The 24,739-nt window shown below is 34.2% G+C and overlaps 1 protein-coding gene and 1 long non-coding RNA gene across 2 annotated transcripts; one reads left to right on the forward strand and one right to left on the reverse strand.

Moving 5' to 3' along the window:
• Window positions 1–93: 93 nt before the first annotated feature.
• LOC11423854 (uncharacterized) lies at window positions 94–2,962 on the reverse strand. Its single transcript, XR_003011154.2, has 2 exons — window positions 2,737–2,962; window positions 94–834 (listed from the first exon to the last, which is right to left on the reverse strand). It is a non-coding gene; the product is annotated as an uncharacterized lncRNA (long non-coding RNA).
• A 166-nt stretch (window positions 2,963–3,128) lies between these two features.
• On the forward strand, window positions 3,129–24,739 carry LOC11440716 (DNA-directed RNA polymerase I subunit 2). Its single transcript, XM_003609836.4, has 27 exons — window positions 3,129–3,484; window positions 3,603–3,685; window positions 3,808–3,930; window positions 5,288–5,364; window positions 5,620–5,683; window positions 5,882–5,952; window positions 9,089–9,166; window positions 9,278–9,323; window positions 9,423–9,606; window positions 9,684–9,736; window positions 10,177–10,250; window positions 10,412–10,529; window positions 11,693–11,798; window positions 11,997–12,112; window positions 13,264–13,391; window positions 13,492–13,571; window positions 14,816–15,057; window positions 15,143–15,307; window positions 15,438–15,602; window positions 15,685–15,759; window positions 15,968–16,071; window positions 16,149–16,224; window positions 17,389–17,514; window positions 17,596–17,730; window positions 21,211–21,423; window positions 23,345–23,584; window positions 24,081–24,739. Exons 1-27 carry the CDS (start codon window positions 3,280–3,282, stop codon window positions 24,507–24,509), a joined length of 3,576 nt encoding a protein of 1,191 aa, XP_003609884.2. The 5' UTR covers window positions 3,129–3,279; the 3' UTR covers window positions 24,510–24,739.

The raw sequence follows: 24,739 nt of genomic DNA on the forward strand, positions 1-24,739 counted from the left end.
ATGATAAATTTAGGAGTATACGAGGAAGTATTATTGATTACTTGGGCATAATTTAAAAGTAATATGGTAAATGCATTAGAATGAAGAATACAATTCAAAAATATATCACCTTTATTTTCACAATCTGGAAACAATTCAAAAGTACACCAATTTTATATTCACAATATGAAAGTCATTCTAAACAGTTGGGAAGACAATAAAGTGCATAGTTTCATTTTCAAACACATAACATTTTATATGATACAATGACAAGTTGATAAAAAAAATGGTGGTCAACAATTGTCTAGATGGGAGGTGCATCAGTTGAAGTCTCAAACTTCTCTAGATCTTCACTATCTTCAATTTCACGTTCAAACTTGGGTTCGAAGTACACTAGCAAAGGTTGAGTAAATATGTTCAATGTCCATAGCTACTAATGATACTCCTTTGCTCTGTTTACACATGTGTTTTCTTCTCTTCTTCAGCAAACTTTCAAGAATGTATAATAATCTCAATTGCATGATTGTGTATCTTTTTTCTTTAGTATGCAAAACTTTCTGCCCTACTAAATATCGTCTGAACTTCCAGCATCAAGTCCTCTACTGTTTGCATGAATATTGTCAATACTGACACAACTAAAAATTGTAGAGGTAACTGCAACATCAGTCTGTAGCCTATCCATTTCGCAAAAATGGTCGTCTGTAGCCAATTTTATAGGGTCAAACGCCACTTCACCGTCATTTTCCACACCCTTTTTCCCCTGAGGAGAATGCCTAGCTGCAACACTAACCTCATTACTAAATGTCATTTTTCTTTCCCCGACAGTATAGATGAACTTGAACTTGACTCCTCATGCTGGACATAAAGGAAAATAAAGATAAATAAGATTGACATAAATTGAAAAGAACATAAACTAGACACGATTCAAAGCAAAACTTGTCACACCAAATTGATCAGTTTATGCATTTCCAACGGTCATTTAATTCAGTCTCACACTAAAGAAAACATATGATGCCTTCTTTTTTCTATCAAAAGGTCATAATTAGTTTATAGAAAACATATGGATTTTCCACTTGTTCAATGAATGGTAGCAAGACTTTCATCTCAACCACACAAGAGAATTAAGAGTATGCTATTTGACAAAATCTGTTCAATTTGTGGACTTATGTTACCAAGGAAAAGTAATACAAGTAAAATGCCAAGAATTTTTGAAATGCAGTTTTTTTTATTTTTAAATAGCAAATATTATTGAAAGCAAGCTCGTACAAGACGCACAAGCTGCAGAGATAGAGAAAGGTTCCGTATATAAGCGGACAAACCTCAAAATCAAAGAACCCCCACTAACATTCAACTCCTACAAACTAGCAAAATCCCACAAAAACATGTTGGCCCTGTGATAAAAGGCAGCATGAGATGCCCGATGACAGCACCAAAACAGCCACGACAACAAATCACGACGGCTTGCAATGAATTGACACACCAGTCAGCAAAACAGCAGCTACAACCCTCCACCATGATAAGCCCAAAATTACCTCAAAAGACACTCCCCTGAGTTCCAACACCATTCATAGTGAAGGCAAGAAGCATTTTTCATTCAACGCAAACTCCAATACCAAGACATCACCTTGATTTGGTCCACCATATTCAAATGTTGTTATGGATTCTGTAATATTACTTGAGTTACTTTACAACAGAAAGAATGAAAGAGTATTGTTTTGTCTACCAATTTTAGGTTGTTTAGTTGGATTCTTTCATTTATAAGTACAATACTCTATTACATTTCAATCTACGGGGCTTCTGTTTGGTAGTTTCAATTGAGACAATTATTTGTTTCTTTTACTTGAAAAACATTTATAAGTTTTTAGGTGTCTCTCTAAAGAAAAGCTTAGATATGGGTTCTTCTAAAATGTTCGTGAGTGGTTTATTGATAATGGTTTCAAATAGTTTATTCTATACATTATGAAAAATGGATAGAATTATAACATTGCTATATAATTTAATATTAATCATAAAGTTGGAAAGGTCCTTTTGGAATAAGAAAGGTTATACAAAACAAACCAAAAACACATGCACAAGATGATTCAAGCTAATTGTTGCATTTGATTATAGTTTATCAGTTGCATGCTATTATGTGGCATGATCAATAGAGCTTGTACAATAACACCATTCACTAATTAATTAACTAGAGTAAGATTTCTAACTCATGACCAGCTAATTAACAACCACACTTTTGAGTCTCATTCTAGAGAGCATCTAACAGTGGATAATAACAATCATACGCATTCAATAAAAGCAAAGAATATTTGTGAACAAAATAGATTATAGTACATAATGTGTTGTTGTTCTTTAGAGACAGAGTTCAAAGTTTGAACTTACTGCCATGGATTATCTCTAACCATAACCAAATCTTCAAATTCATAAGTTAACACATGGTATCTTTTTGGTTGCACTCCATCCATGTCATTTCCAATATTAAATAAACACTCAATAAACAAAACAAAGAAGATAATTTAGTAATATATAATATATACTTTAAAGAGAATGTTAGTGTCAAACAATGAACTTCAACATTCCACTCCATAAATACTTCCTAAAATTAAACTCATAAACTAATTTAAATCACAGTAGAACAAAGAGAACACATTAAGGGGAAGAAAATTGGTTCAAAGAGAGTCAAAATCGAAGAGGATATTAATTTAAAATTTGAAACCGAAGGAAATCAAAATTGAAGAAGAACAAATGCAATATGTAGTTTACCTCTATGGAGGAGGCCCAATCTGCCATTTGGTGCCGTGGCCATTCAATTTGCGTTGCCCGTCAAGACCTGAAAGTGGAACGGTGGCACTGCATAAGGATGCAACAGAGAGTTGCAAGTGATTCCGGCGAGAATGAAGAGGAACTGATGTTGAGGCACGAAGGAAAAATAGCAAAATTAATTTTAGATTTTTTTCATAAATTAAATAAAACAACTTATGAGTAAATGATGTGGCATATTCCTATTAGATGACTGTGTAATTTTGCTTTAGAGAGTCAGTGCACCATAATTAAACTCTTTGTTTTTATAATAAAATTTTCTTTATTTCTGAAAACAGGGGTTTACATGAATACGCAGAGAAGTCTTTAACCGGTCGAGTCCAACCGGGTTCAACCGAATCACCATATAAAAGACCACTGAAAACCCTCAGCTCTAAAACCCTAAACACTACAAAGTCATCTTCTCCACCGTTTCGCCTTGAAACTTTCCCCAATTCTTCAACTACTCTCTAACCCCAAACCCTAATTCCTCTTTGAGTTTCCAAGATGCCAGACAAAGAAACTCGTGAACCTATCAATAATTTGACTAAACAATCGAATTCGCTCGACAACTTGAACTTCGATGCTCTCAAAGTGCTTTTCAAACCACACATTGAATCCTTCGATCATTTGATTGAAGCTGGCATGGAAACCATTTTCAAATCCATCAAACTCGTTGTTGTGCATCCTACAACATTTCAAAAACTCATTAATATCCTTTTTTTCTTTTTTCTTTTTTCAGTTCAATAATATGCTGCTTTTATTTTGCTTTCAGTTTGTTTCCAGTTACATATTTATTTTACTGTGTTTATTCTTAACCTGGATCTTACTTACGTTGGAAGCTCCCAAAATCCTCTCGCCTCAGAAGGATGGAATCGCCAAGACAACGCGCAAAACTCTGTATCCGTTTGAAGCAAGTTTCAATTTTTTAAGCTTTATTGTTTAACTTTCTTGAATTTGATTGATTCTTTTTATTTAGTGTTTGATTCTATTTCGTAATATTTTTTTTTTTTTTTTTTTTTTTTTAACGAGCAGTGTAGACAAGCAAAACTCACTTATTCAGGGAGGTTCACTGCAGATGTGTGTTTTAAATACGATGACAGCGAGGCTATTTTACGAGAAAATTTTAATTTTGGGCAGTTTCCCATAATGTTACAGGTTTGTTACTTTGTGATTTTACATTTACTTTTGAAATTTCTGGTTTATGAGAATGCACTTATGTGTATAGTCAAATTGGATGATACTAGTAGTGAGTATTAGATACTTACATTGCATAATAATGGTTTGTACAATGCAAAATTTACCATTCCGACTACTGGATCTGGATCATGTTATATTGTTTGAATTTTTTGGTATACATCTGAATTTGAATAATATATATTTACATATATTTTAAAATGCCATTTGGTGTGATTAGAAGATCGAGGGAGATGCACCTATAGGATCCAAGTAGAGTGAATGAAATGGAGAAATTCTGAGTGTGATATGGGATGAAAAATAGTTATCATGCACAATGATAAGACTCTCAATGTTGTATGTAAACGAATGTTGGAGAGGATTTTTAATTAAGTTATCAAGGATAAAATTGTCAAAAAAATGATGTGTTGTAAGCTCAAACGTTACTTGAAGTAGCATCTCAAAAAACGATATAAATTAGCAAAATAAGGTGTTGAGAAAATAACTGTTACCAAACAACTCTACATTGATCTTACGAGCTTATATGATATAAGCTATCTGCTCTAAACTAGCTGTTTGACCTTACCATAAAGAGTCTTGGTGTCTTAGAAATGATGATATTGTGAAGGATGAGGGATTGCACTAAGCAAGAGAGAACTAGAAATACAATCTTAAAGACAAAATTAGAATGGCCCCTATGGTTGGGAAAATTATAGAATATTGTCTTGGGTGGTTTGGGTATACATGAAGAAGGCATAGAAGATTCGTTGAAGGGAGTTGTCCCAGACAGATATTGAGAAATAGATAAGGTAAACTGGTAAAGGGAGACCAACAAAAACCATAGACCAAACCATTAAGAGAGATTTAGAACATAGGTAAATAATTTGTCTTCAGAACTACACATTAAATGACTTCATAGCTAGTGGGAAAATGTTGCAACTTATCAATCCCAACTAGTGTCCTCCTCCAAAAACCCTACAGCGGGATGACTGCTAGAAATAATTTTTATGCATATTAAATAATTAATACTATGTAAAATAATCATATTCCTATATATATATATATATATATATATATATATATCAGTGCCGACAATTTAAATAATACTCACGATTCATGAAATAGTCTTACCTTAATGATTTGTTTGCATTTTTTAGCCTTATAACTGATAATAACAATTGATTCTTAATTTCTTGTAGTACTTGCTTGTTTTTGTTCTAAAGATGTAAAAGTGCTGGGAAGTGGTAACCATTGTAAAAGTGGCATATAATTAACTAATAATTATCTATCTTTGAAAATATATGGATATTTTTTGTTCACTCGCCTGTTACTAATGCAGTCTAAACGATGCAACTTGAGAGACTTTCCTCCCCGAAAACTTGTGTCCTACAAGGAAGAGGCATCGGAAATGGGCGGGTACGTTATTGGACCATGTTTGTGCCACTTAAACTTCCTACTGATGTTGGATTAGATAATACTATAGATTACCATCAGTGAATCAATTCTGAATCAACATAAGAGTTCTATCAGAAAAGTATACAGAAAATTATTTTGTTTTATTAGCATCAACATTATTCAATTTCCTTGCTCCGCTTCTTTTTTTACTTTATTGCAATGCCTAATTATTTTCTGTAGCTGACTGTTGCTTTATCACACATTGTTCCTTTCCAGTTACTTTATCGTGAATGGCCTTGAGAGATGTATTCGACCTATAATTCTACCAAAACGGAATTATGTAAGCAATCTTTTATTCTTATGAAAATACTTTGCTGCAAGTGAACAGGAGCATTTGTATACCTAGATTAGTTTCTGCTAGAGTTGAAATTTGTTATACTAGTCCAGGAAACGATATGTTGACTAAGGTTGATAATGGATTTTAAAAACTCTTGCCATTGCTCATCAATTTTTTTTTCTGCTTCCTTAAATGTTGTAGCCGATGAGTACAGTGCGAAGTTCATTTAGTGAGAGGCGGGAAGGATATACTGATAAAGCAGTTGTTATAAGGTTTGTTCTATCTGCTGGTACTGCTATTTTAAATTGTCGTATCATGAATAATAGTGACTTGGATGTTTACATATTTAAATTGTTGTGTCATGAATAATAGTGACTTGGATGTTTACATATATAAGGTCTGTGAAGATGTCTTGCAACTAAATGGTTAGACATGTGCTCCTTTTTTTGTTTTGTTGAATATTTCACATTTTTTTCATTGTTATTTGTGCAATGGAGTCTTGTACCAAGTATCCACATGCTTCACCTTAAGACTTCTATTCTGCACTGATACTGATACTGATACAATACATTTGAGAGTTTATAATTGTAAGACATAGCGGAGACGGGGAGGGGAGGAAGGCAATGAGAAGGGAAGGGAAGTGTTAGAAATGGAAATCACCATTGTTGAACCTTGATGAAGGTTGTAACTGAATTCAGTTAGAGGAGAAAGAGAGAGAGAGAGAGAAAGGGAGAGGGAAAGTATGAATTGTTATTATGAATGGAACTGAGAAATACAAGATATTTATAGATGCATCTTAGATGCATATAGTTGGTGACAGATGTCACAATCTAAGAGGCTAATACTAGGCTAACACTTAGACTATTAGAGCATCTCCAATGGGGGGTCCTTACTTAACAAGGACCACTCCCCGTTAAGGACCCTCCATTGGAGGAAGAAAAAATGAGTCCCCGTTAAGGAACGGGCAACTATATAAGGACCCTCTCTCTCATGGGTAACTAACGGGTCCCACGTTTAAAAAATTAATAAAATGTGTACTACTTGGTCCCACTTGCATAAAGGAGTACTAAAATGTGTACTACTTGGTCGCACTTGTAAAAAGGAGTAATAGGTAAATTATTTTCGTTTAATGATGTAAAGATAGTGGGACATATTTAAGTATTTTGAATTGGAGTCCTTATTAATGTATTGCCATTGGAGTCATTGAGTCCTTAATAGGTACTTTTATTAAAAAATTATAAATAAGTGATGTGTCACGTGGGGTCCATTTAAGGAGTCCTTGTTAGGGAACTACCATTGTGGATGCTCTTAGAAGCTTAGTTACAAGATATTACAAGCTTAGTCTATATATTCTAACAGGATGATGTATAACATTGTTTATGATGTTTTAGTGGAAACTAAGAAAGTAGACGATTTCTTTTAAATTTGTCTTTTGAAGAATTATTTTGACCCAACACTGTGTATTGACTGTGATAAAGGGAGAGTGGCACAGGGTCTAATATGTTCTTCCATTTAAAAAAAATCCCGATTAATATAACTTCTGAACTAGAATTCTAGTTGGTTTCTCTAATTCTCTTTTGCTCATTCTAGTTATAAAAGTTCGGTGTTGTGTTTTGTCTTTTGAAGAATTATTTTGACCCAACACTGTGTATTGACTGTGATAAAGGGAGAGTGGCACAGGGTCTAATATGTTCTTCCATTTAAAAAAAATCCCGATTAATATAACTTCTGAACTAGAATTCTAGTTGGTTTCTCTAATTCTCTTTTGCTCATTCTAGTTATAAAAGTTCGGTGTTGTGTTTGCCCATGCCATACATCCCTAGAAATAAAGGTGATGGCACCAAAAGGGTCAACTGTTTTAGTTTTTCAGGCAAGGCACTTTAGTCAGGCACTTTTGTATTTTTCTCGTCCAGGCATGTAGCTTGGATGTAGTGTCTTACTAAACTTTTTGTATCGTAGCAGAGTCTGCAGTAAAATCCCCTAAAGTCACTCCCTACTATTAGAGAAAGTATCACTCTCATTCTGGTGGCTAAAATGACGTTCAATAGGGATATGAATATATAGGATTCCATGGACGAGAGACACTTTTGGATTGATTTCTATTATTTTATTTCCCTGATGATAAACATTCACCTAAGAAGTTTGGTTTTTGCTCACCACTCTGTTTTAGTATAGGGAAATCTTGCATCTCATTGTTAATTGCATGTGTATGCATAAAAAAGTATTGTATGGGTTCTATTAACAATATTTTTCGATGGATGTTATGAATAAATCTTTGTTAATTTGCATGTTATAAACCATTGTTCTAAAAGTATACTTACCTGGGTTCATCAAACCCAAATCTACTCACTAATGTATTGTATGGTTTAGGATAGAACATTATGGCATAATTTGATCCATGTAGCGGACCACACTTAGTGGTGAAAGGCTTGGTGGTGGTTGTTGTTGTTGTCGGTTGCTGTCTCTGTGACTAACTGCAGTTAGTTACAGCATGACGTTTAGCTTGGTCAGCTCTATAAATAGCCAAGGCTCTCTCTTTTGTAGCAGCTAATTTTCATTTTACAGTTTCTTCAATTTGAGTTTTCATTTCCCCTCAGTTTTATTTGAACTCAATAAACGTCGATATTGTAGTTGTAAAATCTGAACAGCACATGCAGTCCATGAGCCATAGTTAGATTTTCTTCATTTATGAAACTTAGGTTATTGTTAGTGGGGATAATATCATCTTATTTGATTGTCTTTCTTCCCCTACACTGTTCCCCTCTTGTTAACTTCTTTCCATTTTTAAGAAAATTGGAATTGTAATTTTGAACACGTAGTACAATTAACCAAAAGAGTGCTTAGCAAGATACAATTGTAATTATTTCAGAGTTCAGACTAAATAATTTTTTTTTTAAAAAGTCTATCTCAATGTCCCAATTATAATTCCCCAATAAAAATTTAGAATTTAGTATAAATATAGGCTGCAAGCTATTTTGTATGCCTTGAATTCAGTGTTATTGATTGCGGATGTTGGAAGGCAAGAATCCCGCTATTTTCAAGCCACAATTCCCGTCATAGAACGCTGTGGCGCCGCCATCTTTCACTAATTGACCACAGCGGTTGTCAAAAATCCCACGCATAGTGTTTTTCATTTGGCCAATTTGACTAAAATTGGAAGAAATAGTTGTAATTGTACTTGATGATGAGTGTAGTATATATATGCATGGAAAGTCAACTATTTTGCGTAGTATATATATGCACGGAAAGTCAACTATCTTGTTCATCATGTCCTGTAGAAATTAGTTTATGCTATGTCCAAAATGTTAAGAATATTTATTCCTGTAATGTTTCACTCCTCGATTTTGAATACTACAGGCCTTTTTTTTTCTTTTTTTCTTTTCAAGACTTTATATTTCACTTGTTCAGGTGTGTAAGAGCTGATCAAACCTCATTAACGGTGAAACTTTATCACCTTCGTAATGGGAGTGCAAGGCTTGGTTTCTGGTAAGAAGTCTGGTTTATGCAAAAGACCTAATAGGAATAATCTTTCCTGCTCTCATTTTAGCCTATGATTTTAGGTTAAAGCAAATGTTTCATCATAATATCATTTTGCAGGATACACGGAAGAGAGTACATGCTTCCTGTGGGCATTCTTTTGAAGGTAATTATTGCTAACTTTATTGAACAACCCCTTTACTTTTCCCATGTTTGGTTTTGAAGTTCAGTTGTATAACATGGTTCTACGAATACTTTGTAACAGGCCCTCATCGATACCACTGACCGAGAAATTTATGCAAATTTGACAAGCTGTTATAGTGAAAAGTATGAAAAGGGAAAGGGTGTTGTTGGGACCCAGCTTGTTGGTGAAAGGGCAAAAATAATTTTAGATGAAGTTTGTGAAGTTTCTAAAAAATTCACTCGTCTTGAGTGTCTAGAATATATTGGTACTTATTTTCACAAGTCCCTTTGTTTTCTTGATCAATTCACATATTTTTGTCCTAATCTTTTATTTGAAATTCAGGAGAACATTTCCAACCTATTATGCATGAACTCAGAAATGAAAGTCATTATACTGTAAGTCCTATTTTATCATGTTATTATAAAGGGTAAATTACGCCAATCTTCCTGCGAAATTAAGTATCACCACCCTTCCCTCTTAAAAAATTACACCCTGATTTCTCCCGAGATATAAATATGCTTCACTTTAGTATTGTTAATGTGAATAAGCCTCCTAGTTGCGAAGAGTTTGATTGATTTGAAGTCCCAAAGCAAAACTTCATATCTTCATATAAACTGCGAGTTTGCGTTCATTAAAATGAATCCAAAGCGTGACCCATTTTATCTCAAGGGGGGAGTGTAGTTTTTCCAATTAGATAGAATAAGCGGCAAAATTTTGGATTTCTTGGGAAAGAGGTTGCAATTTACCCTTTCATTAATTTGATTGGAAAAAAGGTTTCATTTGCCCTTATTTCTGAATTCTGACTAATGCTTTTATGAGTTCCTTTATTTTCTAGGTCGCTGATGATGTTCTGAAGAACTACATATTTGTTCATCTGGAGAACAATTTTGACAAGTTCAATCTGCTCATGTTAGTCTGTTGCTTTCCTTTTCTTTGTGATGATTTTGATTAATTAGTCGCACTATGTTGTTTCTTATGGGCAACTATTTTACTTGGTAGAGGATCTATTATGTATCGTTTTCCCACAGTCTAGTATTTGACCTTGGCCCCTCCTTTCATCTCCCTTTCAGCTTCATGTTGCAGAAACTTTTTTCACTTGTAGATCAGACATCAGTGCCGGATAACCCTGATAGCTTGCAAAATCAGGAGGTTTTACTCCCTGGACATCTGATTACAATTTATCTTAAGGTATACAGCTTTTAATCGTTTTGAAAATATTTTTAATATTATCAATAGTAGTCAGAACTTGTCGGCTACATTGTGAATCTGATTAGTTTCAATTGTATTTCAGTATCAGGCTGGTAGGCATATGCTTACTGGCTTGGTGCAGTGCCTTGAGTTTCTCTGCTGAAGGCCTATGCTTAAACTTTTTCTCTGGTTCCATTTAGAATTTTGGTTTGAACTCTAGTTAAGCATGGAATGGGCTATCAAAATCTAAATATCAATTCTCAATTAACCTTTTTGAATTGGTCAAGTTCCTTATTACATATTCCCTCCATACTCAAATTTAAACAAAAAACAAGTCATATTTGGTGGACTTAAATATAAGCAAATTCTAATCAACTGTAACATGTTTAATGTTAGCACTTAAGTACCCTTCAATTAATATTTTTATGAAACAAATTCTCATAAAAATTTAAATGAAGAAAAAGGGTAGTTTACTGTGCAATTGGTTATTTTGCTTATATAAGAGTTCAGAGAGTAATGTCTAAATTTCCCAAAATTGTTATATTTGCCCCCCTCACTTTTCAGTAACCACTCATGTTTGAAGTACTAACGTCAGCACCTATATGTGTTTGTTAACCACAGTTTCTACTGCATATCTGAACACGTCCAGTTTTTAACCACAGAATTTGCTAATGTTCAATACTGCCACAACATTTGCCAAAACTTAATCTTTCATTTTGACGGGCCTAAGTGTAGTTAATCTCTGTAGTCAATAGCGGCCGTAGTGGCCACTCTAGTGCGGCATCCCTTAGTTCCTACATCAAACTCCATTGCATTGCGATTTTGAGTAGCACCTGTTGTGCTACTAAAGTGGCCAAATAGTGGCTGTAGCAGCCCTAACAGTGAAAATTTTGTAAAACGTGTTACCCAATACTATGGGTCATGCTGCCATCTAATGTGTCTCCTCTTCACTTGCTGTTAGCTATGAGGAAAAGTTGTAATACTCTGTTCTCCACTTCTTTGTATAAGAATTTTGTTGTTTAAAGAGCTGTATTGCATAAACTTTGGCAATTTTGTTTCTAACTACCAATACACAGTTTTTTCCAGAGGCAACAATACACAGGTTTTAAAACTTGAGTCTTACATATTTTGTTATTTCCTGCATCTATTGACGTGGATCCTAGGCAAAACTAGAAGAGTGGCTGGCTAAGGGGAAAACATTGCTTCTTGACGAGATTAAAAGAGGAGGGAAGATTGGCAAAATTGGAGAGAAGTTTGATTTCAGGAAATGTATGTATATGTGTTTATTGGCTCTTTCAAAATGTTATTTCCTTGCATTCTCATGTTGTTCTATGCGCTTAAATTTTTGTTTTGTTTAACCTTTTATAAGTATGAACTCCGGAATATTTCCGTGACCTTAAATGATAAGTACATTCTTCATATTGTTACCTATTGCTGTCTGTAAATTTTCCCCACTCGGTATTGCAGTTCATCACGTTAAGAAAGTCTTGGAAAAAAATCATGCAAGCGGCGTCGGTAAAGCAATTGAAAGTATGTTGACAACTGGAAGGTTGGCTACAAGTATTCCTCTGGATCTGCCTCAGGTATGGACTTGCCAGCGCTTGATAAATTTTTTCTCAGTTTGTATTTTCTGGGTGCCGATTGTCTCTGTTTCGTAAGTATAAAATATTGATAGTTGTACGGTTACACTACATAATTACATATAATTAGATATTTGGCGTATTCCTTCATGATGGCATCCAAGAGTTTGAACCACTGGTCTATAAATGAGTCAGACCACCCATTTAAAAGAAATTCCTGTTGGCAGCTATAATTAGGAAATAGTTAGTAACAGAACTGTATAATAGCAGTTATTAGGATTAAGAATTTTAATGGCAATTATGATTAGAAAATAACTTCTGGCAGTTAATTATTAGTATGTTTGTGTGATTGATATTTTCAGAAGATAGGGTGGTTATTCTGTATTTTGGCAGGGAATATTCTGTGTTGGAGACCAGGTCACTGGAACAGCAAAGTGTACTTGTGTGATTTCTATGTTCAGTGATTAAATTACTCTTGTTATTCAGTAAAACATTGATGCTCTATCACTTGTGCATATTATTAATTGTTGATGTTCTGTTGTTATGCTCAACACCCTGTGCTTGAAAGGATTTGGTGCATATCATTTTCTAAAATCATGACTTATCCAGATATTATATTTTTTATGCTTTCATTTTCTAAGTAAAATTTCACCCCCATCGCTGGTTTGATATACTTCCCAATTACATTCTGTACGACACCTGCACTAATCCACCAACACCTTTCTCTGACCAAAGGCTTTTTGTAAGCACACCGTAAGTTCTAACAGGATACTTCAAACTTAGAACTGCTGCTGCATGTTTCTCACCCTGCAACATTTTTAGAAGGGAAGGATATTTGACAAGAAAATCTGAACCAAGACTTGACAACTTGTCTCATTTTCCAAATATTGAAAAGTAGTGCAAAATTAACCACTTCGGCATGCATAGTTTAACAAGTTTAAGGAATTGAGTGGTCGAGCTTTATTATTGCAAGGAGATATTCTGAACTTGGCTTGTAGTTGATTGGAGTTTATTGCATTTAAGCCTAAATAGATATTGAGCGAACTCTATTAAATTGAATATTAATTATGCAAATAACTGTTGGTTAATTTCTTTAAACTTGTTATTTTTAATTGATGTAGTTAAATATTCACAAACTACTTTTTCTTATTCAGACTTCAGGCTTAACACTCCAGGCTGAACGGTTGAACTTTTTACGATTTCTCTCACATTTTCGTCATGTCCATCGAGGTGCCTTATTTGCTGGACTTCGTACTACAACCGTGCGGAAGCTATTGCCCGAGTTAGTACATTTTTACGTAATCAGCTGATGACATGGTTGTGTTGTAATATACATGGATCTTACAATTTATTATTTAAGGGTTTTTCTTTTTAATGAATAGATCTTGGGGTTTTCTTTGTCCTGTTCACACACCTGATGGGGGGCCCTGTGGATTGTTGAATCATATGACCCACACTTGTAGTAAGTTGGCATTCTTTTTAAACCCTCTTTTATTTATTTCATTTCTCTCTCGCTCTTAAAAATTATTAAAAAAGGTACCCTCAAATTGAACCTTCAAAGACAAGTGTGTCGTCACATGAGTTTTGTCATGTTTTCTGTTGCCAAATTAGTCCCTCAAAGATTAAAAATTTAAAATGTCATCATAGTAGTCCTGCAACATTAGCCCTTGTGTGACCCTACTTTAGAACTCCATAATGAAGAACTTTGTGACAATTATGTATCAGAAGGACTAAATTATGAAAAGATATTTTGTGGACTGATTTTATCCTCAAAAAGTATGGACAGGCACTATTTCTTGTTTATGTGCAATATGTATGTTTAGAATTGAGATGACAAGTTGTAGGGCCAAATTGGTTCTTGGTGCACAACTATAGATATCAGAAAATCTTTTATATTTGCACTGTGTTATTACACTAGTTGTGACTTGGGACCCCTAAATATATATTTTTTGATTTTAAAAAAAAAACTAGTGTTATTACACTAGTATGTTATAAGATTGTTTGATTTTAAACAATCTTAAGATTTTCCTTCTCTAACGCCTTCCACAAAACCTCTCTAGGTACTTCATCTCATGCGTTTTTCAAATCAATAAAACCGTGACTGGTCTTTTTGATCCAATATCCGAGTCAATCATCGTTGCATGGTTGATCCTAGCATAACACCAACTGATTTTCTGTATGTGGGTCTTTCGTTTTAAGCCCTGCTATTTGCTTTCTTCCTATTTGGCCTCATCCTTAGCTACCTCATGTTTATTCCAAATTTCCCCATTTGTATACAAGGACTATTATAGCCTTTTGATGCACGTTCATCTCAGTCATATTACGTGTCTTTTTATATATATATATATATATATATATATATATATATGTTTTAATGTAACATTAATCATTTTATTTCAATTCTACTCCCAAATTAATATTATGTGTATCACTCTCAAGTTTATTATACCCACTATGCGTTTATGACATCAGTTAACATGTGTCTAAAATAACATGTGTTAAGATATATTAAATGTTTTAAGTGAAAACTGTTGCACATGGTACTCTTATATTATCCTTGTATGGTAGAAAATTTAAGTATTATTTTCCACATTAATTTCATTGTTATTTTTATTGACTAGCAGCAATGTTATTGTTCATCAGAAATGTCATTCATTCATTGGTAAACATTGTTCGTTGTTTTTTTTTTCCTCTTCTCTATTTCAGGGATTACGTCGTTCTATGATTCTCAAGGAAAAGTTAAAAATTATTATAAAATTAAGTTGTCTATCCTCAACATTTTAATTGAGATTGGAATGACACAATCATTGCCAAAGATATTTCTACCTGGACCGCCTGAAGTTCTTACTGTTCTTCTAGATGGTTGTATTGTTGGTTATATCCCTTCCACTGAGGTTGAGAAAGTTGTCGCTCACATTCGAGAACTGAAAGTTTCATCTGCTGCAGTGGTTTGTTTATGTGAAAATTTCTTTTGTTCCCTAGTAATATGTTGGTTCCTTGATGCTGACTTAAATATCATGCCATGTGATGCAGATTCCAGATGATCTGGAAGTGGGATATGTTCCTTTGAGCATGGGTGGAGCATATCCTGGCCTCTACCTCTTCACATCCCCTTCTAGATTTATTCGCCCAGTGAGAAATCTATCAATTCCCTCCAATGGAAATGAAAACATTGAACTCATTGGTCCATTTGAACAGGTCAATATAGTTTTTTTTAGCATCATATACTTCATTAGAAATAATCATGTAAAAGACATCTTTATGGAAAATAGTACTTTCAAATGGGGATCTGTCAATTTTTAAGTGATAATTTTATGTTTCTTTTCAGGTTTTTATGGAGATACGGTGTCCTGACGGTGGAGATGGTGGAAGAAAAAGTTCATTTCCTGCAACTCATGAGGAAATCCATCCAACAGGAATGCTAAGTGTAGTTGCTAATCTTACACCATGGTCAGATCATAATCAGAGCCCACGAAATATGTACCAGTGTCAGGTTCGACAATCTTTCTAATTGTGTGTAGGTGGTCCATATCTACTTCAGTTGCAAATTTTTATGTTGCTTATTTTCTATATAGATGGCAAAGCAAACAATGGCATTTTCGTCTCAAACAATTCAACATCGTGCAGATCAGAAGTTATATCATCTTCAGGTTTGTTAAATTCAAAACCAAACCGGACATACCTTATGTTCCAGATCGGTGCAGGTTTGGTTTTTTATAATATTCAAAACCAAACCGGAAAAGAACTATACTATAGTAATTGTTCTTTAGGAGATACATCCCTTGCATCTGATACAGCATAACCTATATTTTTCCTACTCTTCAACTATAATAAGTTCAATATTTTGGACATTTTCAGACTCCTCAGACTCCCATCGTTCGGACAAGTGCATACACTGAATACAACATTGATGAATTTCCAACAGGCACAAACGCTATAGTTGCAGTTCTGGCATATACAGGGTAATTACTATAATTGGACAACTGTAGTTTTAACATTCCTTGTGCTATAATCAATAACCTTTTGTTAACATATGCAGATATGATATGGAGGATGCCATGATTCTGAACAAGTCATCAGTAGAACGTGGAATGTTTCATGGACAAATATATCAGGTTCGATACCTGACAACTGATTAAGCTTTCTTGATTTGAATGCATGGCAGTTAAATTTTTATGAGCTGTTAGTCATGACACTTTATTGTGAGATACCATGATTTTGAAGTTTTAGCAGTTTTCTTACTTTGTGTAAAAGAAAGCAATCTGTTAACTTAATTTTGTTTTGATTGAAACTTAATTGTTGAATTCTCCAAGTTTTCTACACAGTTTTGTATTGTTTGAAGATCACATTTTTACTTGTAGGATTGTACATTTCTATGATTTTGGTTGGCTCTCTGTGCCGGGTTATGTCTGTAGTGTGTTATTGCAGTTGGATCACTGATCTTCATTGCGAGATTGCCCAACTTTTGCAATCCTAAATGCTTGAGTTTACCTGACCAATTTTGCTGCCCAGTTCAGCAACAATATTTCCCGTAACAGGGCAAACAACAGAACCGCCCAAAACAAAGACTTGCAAAAACAGTCTAATGAAACACTGTCACAAACAAGATGCTATCAATGAGGTCGCAGCTTCTGCCGCCCACAGAAGCTTTACTTAGGCTGGAGAAGAGGGAAGGTTGATCTGGTTGCTGAGACCAGCAATTTGCACTTGCAAATCACTGGCAGAGAGGATGAGGGAGATTTCAGTAGTTTGCAGAGTGAGGGAGAGGAAGCCAAATTAGACCTTTTTAATTACGCAGCAGAAAATCTCTTGAGTGATCCGAACTGCAAAAATCTGAGCTTGAAAATTCCATTTCGTGAGACGCAACAAATTATGCGATCTTACATTACTGAAAGAAAACTTTGCGATACCACAACGAGCCACAGCTGGATTTAAAACACTAGTGATAGGAAAAATCGTGTGATCCCACAAATTACCTCTTGATTTAACGCCAGTGCTATAAATTGTGTCAGTATGGAGGTCAACATTGAATATGGAGTCCTTATTTCCAAACTTAATGCATGTACAATGATCCTGCATCGAGCTAATTTTGTATACAAAAAACCTGGACAATATACAAAGTTAGATTAGTCTTGTATCTAACGATGTATGTATCTGTCCTTTTTTTTTCCCATTTTTTGACAGTGCTTAGTTTTCTCATATTTTGTGTTATTTGAATAGAGAAAATGTTTCCTGCTAGAAATTGTGGCCTTGACTTGCTTCTACAATTGTTTTGGCAGACAGAAACTATTGACTTGACAGAGCTAGGCAGCCAAGCAGAACGATCTTCAACAATATTCAGAAAAAGTAACCTAGATAAAGGTTGTCACTCGATTGACTCCGATGGACTTCCACATGTTGGTCAGGTTTGTCATTGTCTGTCTATCTTCTCTCTTCTCTCTCAATGTGAACTTTCTTCACAAAAAGTCTGAATGTATCACTTTCAGATGATAGGGCCAGATGAACCCTATTGTAGCATTTACAATGAAGTAACGAATAAAACACGTCTCATCAGAAAAAAGGGCACCGAACCTGCTTATATTGACTGTGTAGCTGTTGACCTCAAAAAGCATCGAAGGAAGGTGAGTTGAAAAATTCCACTTCAATTTTCTCGTGTTTAAATGGATGTTTTGCATTAAAAATAATTAATTAGATAGGTTGGGACAAATAGGTCTTGTTAATGATATAATGTACTTCATTTCACTTTTGATGCTCTGTATTTTTTTTTTTTTTTTTTTTGAGTTCCTATCTATTTTAGTGGGCTATAGGCTAATGACTGAATAGCCAGGTATTATGCCAATTATGTATTTTTTCTCCTGTTGCTGTTTTGTTAATGTAATTTGAAGGATGATATTTAGGTACCGTTTGACCCGGTTTTTTTTTTTTTTTTTCAGCTTCTCTACATTTTTAAGGAGAAGCTAGGCCAAACACAATATGAATAAAGTACCTTCGAAAAAAAAAGTACTTTTGTTTAGAATGCATAAAATTGAATGGAATTAGCTTTAACCAAAAGTTGTTGAATGCTACTTCAAAAAACTACTTCTCCGTAATTTATTTAACAAGCACCTCTCTTCAACTTACACAACTTACACTGGCAACCTTTTCTTTTATTTTTTAATATTATATTTCAATTTGTTTTTTTCTTCCATTTAATTTTTTTTTTGAGCCAGTCCATATAATTTTTTTTGAAGGAGGATCAATTTAATTTTATTATCTATTTTTGATGGAATTTTATTATCTTTTTATTACTTATATATTTAATTTTAATATCGTTTAATTATCACAACCTCACAAATATTTTTATACCCTTTCTTCAACCTCACAAGTATATACACGAACACACATTAGCGTTTAGAGTAATATTTTATGTCCGTGTGTCTGTTTTTTTGTTACGCTAATGCGTATAATTTTTTAGTGTTGCGTAATACGTATAATTATTTTTATAAAATTTTGATTTAAATTAAAAGTACAAGTATAAATGCCTAAAAAATTTATACTTATATATATCTTACACATTTATATTGTAACAAACTATGCATATCCTTTTCTTATTAAAAACACTAAACATATATTTTTCAATGACACCAACAATATAACAAATATAATATCATATAATATAAATTCTTATCTTTTTAAATGACACCAAAAATATGGTATTCTTATAACAAAATTTGTTATACAGTATAATTGGTTATACATAAATATATGCAAGGTCCCGGGTTCGAACCCCGGACACCACCAAAAAAATATTAAATTCAAAATTTTGTACATTATTCTGCCAAACAACTTTTAACTTAAAAATAACTTCAGAACTAAAAAATAATAAAGAAACCAAACAGCTTTAGCTTTTTCTTTAAAGGGCTTTGTTTTAAAGTAGCTTTTAGACCGAAAAAAAAGCCTGGCCAAACGGTACCTTAGCCTTCCTTCCATTGTTCTTTAATTCATGTCCTGGATAATTTCTGCTCTTTGTAACTACTGTAGAAATAATATTCTGAATATTATTATGATTAAAGAAATGAACACTAGCACTAATACGACTATATAACCTATGCTCTACCTAATGGTTTTAGGTACAGTTGTGTGGAGTCCTAGTTGTGTCAATTCTTCTACCTTAGGTTTTGGGTACTCTGTTACTTTAATTGATGACTTTTCCGAATGTACTCGGGTTTCCGTAATAAAAGAACGTTCAGAGTTTTTGGGCATTCTATTTGTGTCTTGCGCAGTGACAAATAAAATAGTATTTTCTAGTTCTTTTCAATAAATGTGGTATCTCATGGTTTGGGTCACAGATCTTCTTTAGCCATACACCTCAGCAAAATGGTATTGCAAAAAGAAAATATAGCTACATTATTGAAACTGCACGTACCTTGTTCATACATCCCCATTCACCTATTAATTGTGGGGGTGACATTCTTACTGGTTATTTGATTAGTAGAATGCTTCTTCATCTCTGAACACCAAAGTCCCTCATTGTTGTTGGTTTCTGTTGAACCTCTCTTCAAAGTTTCCCCTTGGTTCAATCATGTGCGTCTTCATTGGTTACTCTCGGTTTCAGAAAAGACACCGTTGCTATTCTCCCTCAATTCATCCTCTCTATGTATTAGCTGATGTAACCTTCTTTAAAGATATTATGTTCTTCAATTCCTTAGTAACAAAAGAGTGTCTCTCAGGTTTATTAGTTCCCCCCCTCCTCTTCCTTTTAATCTGGAGTTACTCGCATCAGATACACCAAAGCCTTGCATATCTTTGGTTCCTCATCTCCTTACCTATCAATGTCATCCTTCTCTTGCACCAATGGAGGAAGTTGTCATTGAATAGACTGATGATTCATCTCCATCTCTTATTTCGATCGTTCAACTTTCTTTGACCCAACCTGAACAACATACGGACATGCTAATTGCTCATCACAAAGGTATTCATTTGACTAGGAGCTGTTAGCATATGAAGGCTAATAGAGTAGTTAAAGCAGTTAAGAGTTGATAGAGAAGTTTGTTAGCTAGTTAGAATATAACTGGGTACTTTTGTAATGGAGGATATTCTTTTTATGATATGTCGTGACTAGAGATTATCTAGTGTGCAGAGAGTGTGCTCCTTTGGGATAGCCTTGTCTGCAAGGGTATCTTGTTGTTCATTCCTATTATTTCCATTCAGTTGATAATACCATAAATATATTCAAAGGGTTCTTATTTTTCTCAACAATGTTGTCAATATCTATTCTATTTGGAATCATTCTTTTGGGAAGAGGCTATGTGAAGTATATGGACTAAATTGAAAATAATTCTAGAGCTTGGTGGACAGCAATGCACATGGAACTGGAGAGAACTGATGTATTGGAACACATGCAAGCTCTCATAGAAATAAGATTTTAGGGCTTGGTGGACGGCGGTGGTTCTATTGGTGAGGTATCATCTGCATAGAACTCGATAGTGGAGAGTGGAAACCGAAAGGGAGACATGATTTCTAAAAAAAATCATCTGTGGATATCGGTCGGGTCCACCAGTTAAGCACAAATTATGGGGTCCTCTTTTTAGGCTTTAGGTTGATTGAAGATACCATGTTGAGGAGCAAAAGAGAGAAAAAGGATGGCATTCATGTACTAAGCACTAGAGCTATGCTGCATTCATGTATTAAGCACTAGAGCTATGCTATATATATGCCAAATTACAGTGAAGACACTAGTTAACATTACCATATTTGTTTATATTTTTTTTTAAATAATATTTACTTAATAACATAATCTTGTACTACCATAAATGTCGTATTTACTTTGGTTCTAGCATACCTAGAATAGTTTCTTTGGATTTAGTTATTGGGCTTCTATCTTGTTTATTATTTAGTTTGATATGATTTATTTATTGTGCTTGTAGATATCTTTAAACTTTTTATAATATGAGCCTGATCTGTTAAGTATTAGCTTATGCATTTAATTTTTTGGGCTTCTATCTTGTTTATTATTTAGTTTGATATGATTTATTTATTGTGCTTGTAGATATCTTTAAACTTTTTATAATATGAGCCTGATCTGTTAAGTATTACCTTATGCATTTAATTTTTTGGAGCAGGCTAACATACGTTTTCGTCACCCTCGAAACCCTATCATTGGTGACAAATTTAGTAGTAGACATGGGCAGAAAGGTGTTTGCTCTCAGTTGTGGCCAGACATCGATATGCCATTTTCTGGAAATACGGGGATGCGCCCAGATCTCATTATAAATCCTCATGCATTTCCTTCTAGGATGACGATTGCCATGCTTTTGGAATCTGTTGCTGCTAAGGTACTACAACTTGTAGAAAGTAATGAAGAAAATACTTTCATATTTTATTTTGTAGTACAGGACTGTTCATATATGCAAATATATAATAGACTGTTCATATATGCAAATATTTAATAGATATTGCTTGGAGTGTCTCACCTGATTCTGCTACACGCCCTAACGAAGTTGGTGCATAGACATCTGTCATGTCCAACTTTTATTAGCCACCCAAAATTAGGCATCGTCATATGATATAAAGCAGGATAATGATAGGATAAGCAGTTATCATATGTTTGATGGACACAAGATAATATTATTTTATCATATCATATATGGTAGACACCTCATTATGTCATGATAGGAAAATGTCATACTTAAATGACAAAGTCACCCTTGTGAAACAATCACCTTTATTTCCAAATTATTTTGTATTTTATACAATATTAAAAATTAAATATGTAATTAAGTAATTTGATATAATTTTAACTTGATGTAATAATAAATATGTAATGTTGTTGGTCGACTCGACTATCCTTTATAGTTCCTCCAAGACTCTACAATTTTACAAACCTTCGCTAATTCCTTGTGCCATTGCTCTAAACTCAGCTTCCACAAAACTTTTAGCAACAAATTGTTGTTTCTCGAGATGTTCTTCAAAGGGAGATGTTCCCAACTAAACTCTAGTATCTTCCAATAAATAGCAACACTTCATTCCTTTCAAAGCTTTGTATTTGTATCCATAGAAGTGTCTGCTGGTCTACATCCATTCATCTTAGTTTCCTCCAAAAGGTCTAGAATGTATTTTCTTTTAGAAACCAAAATTCCCTTGATCTCCAAAAGGTCTACATCCATTCATCTTTGTGAAACATCTCCATGTCGAAAAAAATATCTCAATACTCCTAAATCCTTGATCTCAAATTTACTGCCAAGTTTTTCATTAGTTTCTCCATCTCCACAACATTATATTCTGTAAGAATGGTGTCATCCACATGGACTGTTACAACAATAATCTTCCCATTAGAGGTAAATTTTATGAATAAGCTACGGTCTGTTGTCCCTGAGTGTAGTGTACCCTTTTCCTTTTACTGATTGGGTCAACTTTTCAAACTAAACCCGTGTAGATTGTTTGAGTCCATAGAGTGGCTATTGGTATTTTACACACATTTCAACCAAATTTGTTTTCAAATCCTGGAGGACTATCCATGTATACATCTTCATATAAGTCCATTGGCGAAAGCATGCCTCACATCAATCTAAGTTTAGTGCTAAAAAATTAGAATTTGTTACCTGGTGCAAAGGAGTTGGGTTGGACTCTTGACTGTGTCTTGATTCAGGATTGACCTAAAGTCTTTCCTGATCACCAAATTTTTCCAAAACATTTATCCACTTGAAGAAGAAAAGTCCCCTTGACTCAAAAGCTTTAATGTCATGTGAAAACTATGCAGGCAAAATCTTTTCTGAACATGCTTCAGTGAATTAGCACCCAGCAGAGTGCTTAATTTATACACATAACGATTAGGAGGAAAATAAATGCACAATGTCCAAGATGAGTTATTATGCCATCTTGATTCCCTAAGATGCATTTGACCTTTTCTATTGTTGTACAATGAATCTCCACTACCTGGGGACTATAATGAGGTCTCATTTCCAAAAGTCATGTTTATGAATTATGAAGCACCATACTTAAAACTTCAATGGATGTTATGCTAGTGTTTGACATGTATCATGTCAGGCTGTTAGATACTTCTAGCTTATTCCTATTAACTGTTTTTTTTTTTAAAAAAAATTGGGGTGCCACAATGATTTGATAATGCTGATTTAAAATTATGATTTAGGATTTTTGTATGTTAATATTATATCCATTTCATATGTTCTATCTAAGTGATACTACGTCTATGTCAGTGTGTTTCTAACTATACTTGGTAAAAATTTATTCTTGTAGGGAGGCAGTTTACATGGAAAATTTAAAGATGCAACTCCATTTCGTAGTTCAGTGGAACCTGGATCCAAATCGGCTTCACTTGTTGATGAGCTTGGTGATATGTTGAAAGAGAAGGGATTTAATTACCACGGATGTGAAGTTCTGTACAGTGGGGTCTATGGAACAGAACTGACATGTGAGATATTTATTGGGCCTGTTTATTATCAACGGCTTCGTCACATGGTTTCAGACAAATACCAGGTGAGCAAATTCAGTGTTTTTCTATCATCTGATCTTACCTTTGCAAGATTTATGCTGTCTTCTGAATCTGAAAACCAAAAACAATCAATCTTTTGCTTTTGCAATTTAAATTTAAAGCTTTCAAAGTGGGAACTGTTGGTGATAAGCGTCTTTTTTGTTTTAGCAACTAAGCATTTGTGAGGAGTGTCAGCAACACACTATTTAACATACTTTCAAACACACTCATTTTCATTGGTTAAATTTCACTTGGGTTCCACCAAATTATGTGGGACCCATTTAAACTTTAACCAATAAAAGAGTATTAGAAAGTTTGTTGCTAGCATTATTCATATAGTTATTTATATGGCACTCCAATAGTTATATTTTATATATTCCTGATGATAGATAGGTTAAGTCTGGTATCCTTAGTGCCAATCCCTGGTTAGCACCCTTTGTCAGTAAAATATTGCGCTGTATTGACTTTTGTTGTTAACCCCAAGTGATTTTTCTTTTACAGGTTCGATCTACAGGCACTGTTGACCAGATAACCCGGCAACCAATAAAAGGACGAAAGCGTGGTGGGGGAATACGATTTGGAGAAATGGAACGTGATTCTCTACTAGCACATGGGGCTGCATATCTTCTGCACGATAGGCTGCACACCTGTTCTGATTATCACATTGCTGATGTGTGTTCCATTTGTGGAAGCATGCTTTCAACAACATTCATTGAGCCTCAAAAGCGGCCAGTTCGGGATATTCCTGGGATACCAGTAAGAAGAGCTCCAAGAAAAGTCACTTGTCATGCTTGCCAAACCAGTAAAGGCATGGAGACAGTAGCCATGCCTTATATATTTAGATATTTGGCAGCAGAGTTAGCAGCAATGAACATTAAAATGACTCTCAAGCTAAGTAATGGAGCTAACGTCTCTGATACAGGTGTTTGAGAATGTAGTCTCAGTCGCTATGATGGCCTAATGTTAGATTGATCAGAAGTATTAAGATTGTGAATGAATCCCATGAACATGAGGGTCTAATAGAGTTCAGATGCCTTCTTACATCGTGGGGTTTAAAGTTTTGTTAAGGGATATGACCTGACGATACCATATTACATTATTTTACAAAATGAGACCCATTTAAAATTAAATAGCACAATTTTGAAGTTTTTCCCTCTCCA

Source organism: Medicago truncatula, chromosome 4 (assembly GCF_003473485.1).
Source record: "Medicago truncatula cultivar Jemalong A17 chromosome 4, MtrunA17r5.0-ANR, whole genome shotgun sequence".
Lineage (NCBI taxonomy): Eukaryota > Viridiplantae > Streptophyta > Magnoliopsida > Fabales > Fabaceae > Medicago > Medicago truncatula.

Coding starts and splice junctions, on each gene's coding strand:
- LOC11440716 (XM_003609836.4), top strand. CDS start 3,280: ATGCCAGACAAAGAAACTCGTGAACCTATCAATAATTTGACTAAACAA. Junction 13,392..13,491: donor GTGCGGAAGCTATTGCCCGA/GTTAGTACATTT, acceptor TTTAATGAATAG/ATCTTGGGGTTTTCTTTGTC. Junction 23,585..24,080: donor TGGTTTCAGACAAATACCAG/GTGAGCAAATTC, acceptor TTTCTTTTACAG/GTTCGATCTACAGGCACTGT.